This window comes from Phodopus roborovskii, unplaced genomic scaffold (assembly GCF_943737965.1).
Source record: "Phodopus roborovskii unplaced genomic scaffold, PHOROB, whole genome shotgun sequence".
Taxonomy (NCBI): Eukaryota; Metazoa; Chordata; class Mammalia; order Rodentia; family Cricetidae; genus Phodopus; species Phodopus roborovskii.
In genome coordinates, this window is record NW_026125113.1 from 32043 (window position 1) to 42965 (window position 10923).

Sequence of the window (10923 nt, forward strand, 5' to 3'; positions counted from 1 at the left end):
TTCCACTTGGCTCCAGTGAGAACTGCTCCAGTGGTGCAGGCAGGGCGTGCCTCCTCCACAAAGTGTCCTCTCTGGGACCCTCTTCCTTTCCCGGACCAACCGCGGTCTTTCCCCACCCCCACTTCATGTTCACCCGCTCCCACACCCTGGCTCCCCGCTCCAGCCCAAGGGAGCTAGAAGCCTACCTTGCCCCCAGACACACCACTCTGACATGGAGACCCGAGAAAACTCGCACCAAAGTAAGGCTCCCAGGGATTTGGAGTCTGCACTTCGCCCCTGCAATGTGTCCTCTGTCCCGCCAAGTCCCTGTGGAGCTAGGGTTCCAGGCCGAGGACGTTCGAATCCGCAGAACGCAGCAGGCAGCAGGCCAGCATTCGGGCTCGTGTGTCGCCAGGCTAGGAGCCCAAAGGACTCACAGGGACCCATTGCGCTACTACTGTCTATCAGAGCCCCAAGTGCACTATTAAAGCAGCAGCAAGATCTCCAGGCTCAATGGGTCTGCCTGGAGCCTTGAGTTACGCGAGCGCGCGCACCCTGCCGGCCAGATCCGGAATCGTTAGGCTTGGCCATGGTGCCTGTACTTGCTCTCCTGCTGGGGTTGATGCTGGACTGCAGCACAGCCTGCTCACTTGACAGAGGCACCTTTTGGAGACTGCGCTGGCAGCGCATTGAAACTCTAGGCTTCTTAGGAGAGCTGAAAACCACGCCGGTTGTCTGGTGCCTGCGGGACAGAAACGATTTCAGATGTCCCTGGAAGAACGCGTCTATCACCCGTGGGAAGCAGAGAGAAGAAGCCACCTGTTGCCACTCCAAGATGCTTGGGCAGGTCTTCCACCTTTTCGCCACAGAGGCTAGCAGACGTGCCTGGCCAGAGAGGGCACTCGGTCAACTTCTCACTAGCCTGTTGAGTGGCCTGCACGCGCTGGAGGATACAGCGGAGCAAAGCCCGGCCTGCCCACCTACTTTTGCCTTGGCCATCCGCACCTGCTTCTTAGGCATCTCCAGCTATCCTGGAGGAAAGCGATACAGCCCTTGCTCCTGGGAGATTGTCAGAGCAGAAATGCAAGTGGCCCTTTCTGCATTGCCTGTGCCTGAAGAGAGAAGCCCCAAGAAGAGAAGAAGTGCCATGCAGGAATCCCCACTGAGGTCTCAGCATTCTCAGGGCCTCAAGCCACAGCGCACAGGCAGAGTCCAATCCAGCAAGAGAAGAAAGGGGTCTGAGTCCATCCATGCTTTTTAAAGTATCTTCTACATCATGATCTACGAAGAATATGTGAATGAATTGTGTGTGTGTGTGTGTGTGTGTGTGTGTGTGTCCGTGTTTGCTACCAAATCCATTTCCTAATAAAATGATAGTACCAAATCTCTTTGACTGATTTCAATTCCTGGTGGGAGTTTGACATGTGCTACAGGAGATGTACATGTGGCTTTCTATTGGTATGGTTTTTACAGGTGTCGCCCGATTGGAGCCATTAGTCCGAGGGTCAGCAGGTATTGCTTCCTTCTATTAGCTAGTAAACCAAGACTCTGCATCTGGAGTAAGAAGGCTGACTCCTCTTGGCTCCTTGATGCTGCCCTAGGAGGAACTGGCGAGACACCCCGGATGAATGCTGGCATGGAACCCCTGCAAGTATTGGGTCTTTCTTGTCTAAGTGCCTTCAAGTACACAGCACCAGCTGTGTCCCTGGCATTGACACGATGGATGGCTCTCTCTTGCAGAGGAGAAAGGGGCCAACGATTCACCTGAGGTGGTGATGTACCTTGCCGAGGTGACTAGACAGTACTGAGATTACTGGAGACACAAATGGACTCTGCTCTGTCCAGCCAGCCTGCTTCTGTTCTCAGGGGACAGTGCCTTGTGGCTACCAGCCTGGAGCAGGCTACTGGCTGACCAGAGGCAGGAAGGGTCAGGAGTTTGATCACAAAGGACACTTCCTGGTCACCCTGTTTGTGGTCCTGATACTTTAAGGTGATCAGACATGGCTCTGATGCTTTCCTTTCATGTCTCCTGTGGTGACAAACAGAGGGTATGTGAAAAGTCAGTCTGGGCCTGGTTTGAAGATTGAGACTCACAGAACACGTCACCTATTGACATTCACAGCCTCTTTGTGCCTTTCAAGAAGCAGTACATTGGACAGGCCAACGGAGGGGTCAAAGGTGTAGAGTGGAGGGAGAGGGAAAGTCTTGGGATGGTTGGTGTGGGGTCATTGAGGCAAGGGCACCCATGCACAAACTGACCCAATGGCAACAGAAAGTGGAGAAAATCCCGATCATGTAAGGCCTGCAGGGCACAGGATGAGCAGGACACAGCACTGGCTAGCCGAGGAGCCTTGCCTTCTTCACTGGGCCCTCTTGCCTAGATCCAGGGCTGGGAGGCCCAGGAATGGCAGGGTTTGGCGTGCAGCATGCAGGATGCGACAGTATTCGGGCCCTCGACCGGGTACTGCATTCTGGCCTCTGAGCTGATGCCCATTAAGAGCCACTAAGAAGTGAAGGCTGGCTTCGGGTCCCCCTCCTCTCTGTCCCCTTTGCCTTGTCAGCTGTGTGTCACATTTTCTTCCCAGGCTGCCCATACTGATCTGTTCCCCAGCAGAGGCAGAATACCCAGGACACAACACCAAGGTGAAACACAGCTTGAGGACCCATCTGTGGCCAGTCTGCTCACAGATCTTTCCTATGAGCTACTGGGGAGGGGCCCTGCAGGAGCTGAGCCCTCCCCCTGCCCAATGGTCCCCCTTTAATGCCCTCAAAAGCATACAGCCATGCCTATTGCAGGCTCAGGTCATCCCTGGCCCAGTTGTGCAGCTTCAGACTTGAAAGACACCTAAGACGATCAGCAACCCACATGCCACCTCCTTGCCACTACAACCACCACCCTGGCTTGTTTAAAATGGTAGCATAGCCAATAATAAGCCCAGAATACCCAGTGTAGCACAGCCAGATAGAGGCAGTTCATCAGCTGTCAACCCTTGCTCCCAGCCTGTGCCTCTCTAACTTGAGGTAGGTGGAAGAGATGCTGGGCACACTGAGCACGGGGTTCTGAAACATTCCAGTGCCCTGTGCTTCCCCAGGTCCCCCATTAAAGTGCCAAGGCTGTGTCAGTTCCTGTGTTGCGAGTCCCTGCGATCGTATTGTTCGGTGTCTGGAGTTGTTGTGAACTTAGACACAGTGGTGCTTCCCACACTCCTAGTCTTCTGGAAAACTACCTGGCCTTGTGTTGTGTGCTGCTGTTGTGCGGATACAGAGCGCCCCCAAGTAGAGTGTCAGCTGGCTGCCCCCAGTAGCCATGAAGTGGCCTGGGGTAGAAGAGAATGTGGCTGAGCAAGGTTGGCTCTTCCTGGAGTAAGTAGCTCAGCCTGTGCTGCCCAGGACTCCCCTCCTGCCTCAGTGGCTGCCGGGATAGCCTTCACTCTGAGCTTTGGACTCCAGTGTCTCAGCTGCTGGAACTGGGTGCCACTCGGCTCTTCCTTGGAGACTGGACATCATGCACAGTCTCAGGCTGTTACCTGGTAAGAATTTGAAGCTGCTGGGAGACCCAGAGGAAACCAAAGGTTCAAGGAGGACATGAAAGCATCGGTGTCCCTCTTGTAGTTGGGCAGTGCCTGTGTGGCATATGCCTGAGGCACCCATGCACACCTGCTCTGAAGGAGAACATGCTCGGCTCCCTGGTCTGGACCAACTCCCTGGTGATGGAGGATTGGCACAGAGGGCCAGGGACCTTGAAAATCAGGAGAGGAGTGCCCTATGAAAGAATTAGGACAGCTTGGATGGTGCCTTGTACTTTTGGAGCCCATTGCCGCCCTTACCTGTGTCCATCACCCTCACTTGTCCTGCTTTGTTCAGTTGTGAGAAGTTAAGGTAGACTGTGTCTTCCTTCCCTAACTCCAGCATAGGGAAATCGGACTGTCAGTGAGACATAGAGTAGCCCCCACTTATTTGCTTCACTTGCAGGCACACAGATACCTATCTGCTCAGGGGATTCCACGCTCAAGATTTGAGACAACAGAGTTCAGTTTAGCAAACAGCTTATATCAGAAGCTCGAAGCCATTGCCTTACACTTTCCTCGTGGCTCAAGTGCTGCCTGAGTCCAGGCCCACCTACTGTTGTCATTCTGGGACTGGAAACCTGCTGAACCGGGAGGCCATGGTGTTCATGAGAAAAGTGGGAAAAGTCCCCTCCTTCTGGTGCCTGAAAGGCATTAAGGACTCTTGGTTTCTTCAGGAATCTGATGGCCAGCTAGTGGAGGAAACTTGTACAATCCTTGTCCTCTGGCTTAGAGGTTATCAGTGTCCTCTCCTGGTGTGGCCAGACAGTGCCCTGGTCATGTTCTGCTCTGGACTTCTGCACCAGCTCTCTTTCCTGTCAGCCTGTGTGCTACAACTGGTAGACCCATCCTGACATCTGTGGCATTTACTTCAGATCTACCAGTCTGTGGAGATGCAGGTGCTCTCCAGGAATACTGCCTGGGGGGATAAGAGGGGGAAATGAGGCTCAGGGAACTAGTGAAATTCTGATGGATCACCTCTGCCTCAATTTTTCTGGACTGCTTCATTGCAAACTTCATAATAACAGTAGTGACACTAACTGAAAGAGAAAAGGTCCACAGGGACTGTAACTCGAGGACTGATTGTGAACATTTTGCGACTATTCAGCTAAAGACACAGCTGAAATGGTTAACGTATTAAAAATAGTATAGCATTACTTTACCTAAAGAAATGGTTAAAAAAAAAAAACTAAAAAAAAAAGACCAAAAAAAAAAAAAAAACCAAAAACAAAACCTACCAAAAAAAAAAAAAAAGAAAAAGAAAAAAAAAAAAAAAGAAAAGAAAAGAAAAAAATCAAAAAGAAAAAAGGAAAGAAAAGAAACATGAAAACCACAGCTACCTAGTGAAAAAAGTCACTAAAGGAAGCTGAGAACAAGAGGACACAGCACACTGATCCCGGGAGGGTGAGAAACTTGTGTTTAGTTCCAGAGTGACAGATGATCTCACAAGTAGCAGAAAGAGACAGGGGTACTAAAAAGGAAGCACTCTGAGTCAGAGCCAGAGCCTTTGGGACCGGAAATGCCCTTCTGGTGGATGGTGGATGGTGCATGGTGAATGGTGGATGTGGGGTTTAAGCCAAGAAAGACAGGGAACTGCCCAGAAGGAGAGCTATCCTCCTGGTTGAAGTTCCACTTGGCTCCAGTGAGAACTGCTCCAGTGGTGCAGGCAGGGCGTGCCTCCTCCACAAAGTGTCCTCTCTGGGACCCTCTTCCTTTCCCGGACCAACCGCGGTCTTTCCCACCCCCACTTCATGTTCACCGCTCCCACACCCTGGCTCCCCGCTCCAGCCCAAGGGAGCTAGAAGCCTACCTTGCCCCCAGACACACCACTCTGACATGGAGACCCGAGAAAACTCGCACCAAAGTAAGGCTCCCAGGGATTTGGAGTCTGCACTTCGCCCCTGCAATGTGTCCTCTGTCCCGCCAAGTCCCTGTGGAGCTAGGTTCCAGGCCGAGGACGTTCGAATCCGCAGAACGCAGCAGGCAGCAGGCCAGCATTCGGGCTCGTGTGTCGCCAGGCTAGGAGCCCAAAGGACTCACAGGGACCCATTGCGCTACTACTGTCTATCAGAGCCCCAAGTGCACTATTAAAGCAGCAGCAAGATCTCCAGGCTCAATGGGTCTGCCTGGAGCCTTGAGTTACGCGAGCGCGCGCACCCTGCCGGCCAGATCCGGAATCGTTAGGCTTGGCCATGGTGCCTGTACTTGCTCTCCTGCTGGGGTTGATGCTGGACTGCAGCACAGCCTGCTCACTTGACAGAGGCACCTTTTGGAGACTGCGCTGGCAGCGCATTGAAACTCTAGGCTTCTTAGGAGAGCTGAAAACCACGCCGGTTGTCTGGTGCCTGCGGGACAGAAACGATTTCAGATGTCCCTGGAAGAACGCGTCTATCACCCGTGGGAAGCAGAGAGAAGAAGCCACCTGTTGCCACTCCAAGATGCTTGGGCAGGTCTTCCACCTTTCCGCCACAGAGGCTAGCAGACGTGCCTGGCCAGAGAGGGCACTCGGTCAACTTCTCACTAGCCTGTTGAGTGGCCTGCACGCGCTGGAGGATACAGCGGAGCAAAGCCCGGCCTGCCCACCTACTTTTGCCTTGGCCATCCGCACCTGCTTCTTAGGCATCTCCAGCTATCTGGAGGGAAAGCGATACAGCCCTTGCTCCTGGGAGATTGTCAGAGCAGAAATGCAAGTGGCCCTTTCTGCATTGCCTGTGCCTGAAGAGAGAAGCCCCAAGAAGAGAAGAAGTGCCATGCAGGAATCCCCACCTGAGGTCTCAGCATTCTCAGGGCCTCAAGCCACAGCGCACAGGCAGAGTCCAATCCAGCAAGAGAAGAAAGGGGTCTGAGTCCATCCATGCTTTTTAAAGTATCTTCTACATCATGATCTACGAAGAATATGTGAATGAATTGTGTGTGTGTGTGTGTGTGTGTGTGTGTGTGTGTGTGTGTTCGTGTTTGCTACCAAATCCATTTCCTAATAAAATGATAGTACCAAATCTCTTTGACTGATTTCAATTCCTGGTGGGAGTTTGACATGTGCTACAGGAGATGTACATGTGGCTTTCTATTGGTATGGTTTTTACAGGTGTCGCCCGATTGGAGCCATTAGTCCGAGGGTCAGCAGGTATTGCTTCCTTCTATTAGCTAGTAAACCAAGACTCTGCATCTGGAGTAAGAAGGCTGACTCCTCTTGGCTCCTTGATGCTGCCCTAGGAGGAACTGGCGAGACACCCCCCCGGATGAATGCTGGCATGGAACCCCTGCAAGTATTGGGTCTTTCTTGTCTAAGTGCCTTCAAGTACACAGCACCAGCTGTGTCCCTGGCATTGACACGATGGATGGCTCTCTCTTGCAGAGGAGAAAGGGGCCAACGATTCACCTGAGGTGGTGATGTACCTTGCCGAGGTGACTAGACAGTACTGAGATTACTGGAGACACAAATGGACTCTGCTCTGTCCAGCCAGCCTGCTTCTGTTCTCAGGGGACAGTGCCTTGTGGCTACCAGCCTGGAGCAGGCTACTGGCTGACCAGAGGCAGGAAGGGTCAGGAGTTTGATCACAAAGGACACTTCCTGGTCACCCTGTTTGTGGTCCTGATACTTTAAGGTGATCAGACATGGCTCTGATGCTTTCCCTTTCATGTCTCCTGTGGTGACAAACAGAGGGTATGTGAAAAGTCAGTCTGGGCCTGGTTTGAAGATTGAGACTCACAGAACCACGTCACCTATTGACATTCACAGCCTCTTTGTGCCTTTCAAGAAGCAGTACATTGGACAGGCCAACGGAGGGGTCAAAGGTGTAGAGTGGAGGGAGAGGGAAAGTCTTGGGATGGTTGGTGTGGGGTCATTGAGGCAAGGGCACCCATGCACAAACTGACCCAATGGCAACAGAAAGTGGAGAAAATCCCGATCATGTAAGGCCTGCAGGGCACAGGATGAGCAGGACACAGCACTGGCTAGCCGAGGAGCCTTGCCTTCTTCACTGGGCCCTCTTGCCTAGATCCAGGGCTGGGGAGGCCCAGGAATGGCAGGGTTTGGCGTGCAGCATGCAGGATGCGACAGTATTCGGGCCCTCGACCGGGTACTGCATTCTGGCCTCTGAGCTGATGCCCATTAAGAGCCACTAAGAAGTGAAGGCTGGCTTCGGGTCCCCTCCTCTCTGTCCCCTTTGCCTTGTCAGCTGTGTGTCACATTTTCTTCCCAGGCTGCCCATACTGATCTGTTCCCCAGCAGAGGCAGAATACCCAGGACACAACACCAAGGTGAAACACAGCTTGAGGACCCATCTGTGGCCAGTCTGCTCACAGATCTTTCCTATGAGCTACTGGGGAGGGGCTCTGCAGGAGCTGAGCCCTCCCCCTGCCCAATGGTCCCCCTTTATGCCCTCAAAAGCATACAGCCATGCCTATTGCAGGCTCAGGTCATCCCTGGCCCAGTTGTGCAGCTTCAGACTTGAAAGACACCTAAGACGATCAGCAACCCACATGCCACCTCCTTGCCACTACAACCACCACCCTGGCTTGTTTAAAATGGTAGCATAGTCAATAATAAACCCAGAATACCCAGTGTAGCACAGCCAGATAGAGGCAGTTCATCAGCTGTCAACCCTTGCTCCCAGCCTGTGCCTCTCTAACTTGAGGTAGGTGGAAGAGATGCTGGGCATACTGAGCACTGGGTTCTGAAACATTCCAGTGCCCTGTGCTCCCCCAGGTCCCCCATTAAAGTGCCAAGGCTGTGTCAGTTCCTGTGTTGCGAGTCCCTGCGATCGTCTTGTTCGGTGTCTGGAGTTGTTGTGAACTTAGACACAGTGGTGCTTCCCACACTCCTAGTCTTCTGGAAAACTACCTGCCCTTGTGTTGTGTGCTGCTGTTGTGCGGATACATAGCGCCCCCAAGTAGAGTGTCAGCTGGCTGCCCCCGGTAGCCATGAAGTGGCCTGGGGTAGAAGAGTATGTGGCTGAGCAAGGTTGGCTCTTCCTGGAGTAAGTAGCTCAGCCTGTGCTGCCCAGGACTCTCCTCCTGCCTCAGTGGCTACAGGGATAGCCGTCACTCTGAGCTTTGGACTCCAGTGTCTCAGCTGCTGGAACTGGGTGCCACTCGGCTCTTCCTTGGAGACTGGACATCATGCACAGTCTCAGGCTGTTACTCTGGTAAGAATTTGAAGCTGCTGGGGAGACCCAGAGGAAACCAAAGGTTCAAGGAGGACATGAAAGCATCGGTGTCCCTCTTGTAGGTGGGCAGTGCCTGTGTGGCATATGCCTGAGGCACCCATGCACACCTGCTCTGAAGAAGAACATGCTCGGCTCCTTGGTCTGGACCAACTCCCTGGTGATGGAGGATTGGCACAGAGGGCCAGGGACCTTGAAAATCAGGAGAGGAGTGCCCTATGAAAGAATTAGGACAGCTTGGATGGTGCCTTGTACTTTTGGAGCCCATTGCCGCCCTTACCTGTGTCCATCACCCTCACTTGTCCTGCTTTGTTCAGTTGTGAGAAGTTAAGGTAGACTGTGTCTTCCTTCCCTAACTCCAGCATAGGGAAATCGGACTGTCAGTGAGACATAGAGTAGCCCCACTTATTTGCTTCACTTGCAGGCACACAGATACCTATCTGCTCAGGGGATTCCACGCTCAAGATTTGAGACAACAGAGTTCAGTTTAGCAAACAGCTTATATCAGAAGCTCGAAGCCATTGCCTTACACTTTCCTCGTGGCTCAAGTGCTGCCTGAGTCCAGGCCCACCTACTGTTGTCATTCTGGGACTGGAAACCTGCTGAACCGGGAGGCCATGGTGTTCATGAGAAAAGTGGGAAAAGTCCCCTCCTTCTGGTGCCTGAAAGGCATTAAGGACTCTTGGTTTCTTCAGGAATCTGATGGCCAGCTAGTGGAGGAAACTTGTACAATCCTTGTCCTCTGGCTTAGAGGTTATCAGTGTCCTCTCCTGGTGTGGCCAGACAGTGCCCTGGTCATGTTCTGCTCTGGACTTCTGCACCAGCTCTCTTTCCTGTCAGCCTGTGTGCTACAACTGGTAGACCCATCCTGACATCTGTGGCATTTACTTCAGATCTACCAGTCTGTGGAGATGCAGGTGCTCTCCAGGAATACTGCCTGGGGGGGGATAAGAGGGGGAAATGAGGCTCAGGGAACTAGTGAAATTCTGATGGATCACCTCTGCCTCAATTTTTCTGGACTGCTTCATTGCAAACTTCATAATAACAGTAGTGACACTAACTGAAAGAGAAAAGGTCCACAGGGACTGTAACTCGAGGACTGATTGTGAACATTTTGCGACTATTCAGCTAAAGACACAGCTGAAATGGTTAACGTATTAAAAATAGTATAGCATTACTTTACCTAAAGAAATGGTTAAAAAAAAAAACTAAAAAAAAAGACCAAAAAAAAAAAAAAAAACCAAAACAAAAACCAAAAAAAAAAAAAAGAAAAAAAAAAAAAAAAAAAAAAAGAAAAGAAAAGAAAAGAAAAAAATCAAAAAGAAAAAAGGAAAGAAAAGAAACATGAAAACCACAGCTACCTAGTGAAAAAAGTCACTAAAGGAAGCTGAGAACAAGAGGACACAGCACACTGATCCCGGGAGGGTGAGAAACTTGTGTTTAGTTCCAGAGTGACAGATGATCTCACAAGTAGCAGAAAGAGACAGGGGTACTAAAAAGGAAGCACTCTGAGTCAGAGCCAGAGCCTTTGGGACCGGAAATGCCCTTCTGGTGGATGGTGGATGGTGCATGGTGAATGGTGGATGTGGGGTTTAAGCCAAGAAAGACAGGGAACTGCCCAGAAGGAGAGCTATCCTCCTGGTTGAAGTTCCACTTGGCTCCAGTGAGAACTGCTCCAGTGGTGCAGGCAGGGCGTGCCTCCTCCACAAAGTGTCCTCTCTGGGACCCTCTTCCTTTCCCGGACCAACCGCGGTCTTTCCCACCCCCACTTCATGTTCACCGCTCCCACACCCTGGCTCCCCGCTCCAGCCCAAGGGAGCTAGAAGCCTACCTTGCCCCCAGACACACCACTCTGACATGGAGACCCGAGAAAACTCGCACCAAAGTAAGGCTCCCAGGGATTTGGAGTCTGCACTTCGCCCCTGCAATGTGTCCTCTGTCCCGCCAAGTCCCTGTGGAGCTAGGTTCCAGGCCGAGGACGTTCGAATCCGCAGAACGCAGCAGGCAGCAGGCCAGCATTCGGGCTCGTGTGTCGCCAGGCTAGGAGCCCAAAGGACTCACAGGGACCCATTGCGCTACTACTGTCTATCAGAGCCCCAAGTGCACTATTAAAGCAGCAGCAAGATCTCCAGGCTCAATGGGTCTGCCTGGAGCCTTGAGTTACGCGAGCGCGCGCACCCTGCCGGCCAGATCCGGAATCGTTAGGCTTGGCC

General features: G+C 52.3%; 2 protein-coding genes across 2 annotated transcripts; both read left to right on the top strand.

Moving 5' to 3' along the window:
* Positions 1 to 568: 568 nt before the first annotated feature.
* Positions 569 to 1240, top strand: LOC127225974 (interferon alpha-3-like). Its single transcript, XM_051189697.1, has one exon. The coding sequence runs from the start codon at positions 569 to 571 to the stop codon at positions 1238 to 1240; it is 672 nt and encodes a 223-aa protein (XP_051045654.1).
* A 4497-nt stretch (positions 1241 to 5737) lies between these two features.
* On the top strand, positions 5738 to 6391 carry LOC127225983 (interferon alpha-3-like). Its single transcript, XM_051189708.1, has one exon. The coding sequence runs from the start codon at positions 5738 to 5740 to the stop codon at positions 6389 to 6391; it is 654 nt and encodes a 217-aa protein (XP_051045665.1).
* Positions 6392 to 10923: the final 4532 nt, after the last annotated feature.

Coding starts and splice junctions, on each gene's coding strand:
- LOC127225974 (XM_051189697.1), top strand. CDS start 569: ATGGTGCCTGTACTTGCTCTCCTGCTGGGGTTGATGCTGGACTGCAGC.
- LOC127225983 (XM_051189708.1), top strand. CDS start 5,738: ATGGTGCCTGTACTTGCTCTCCTGCTGGGGTTGATGCTGGACTGCAGC.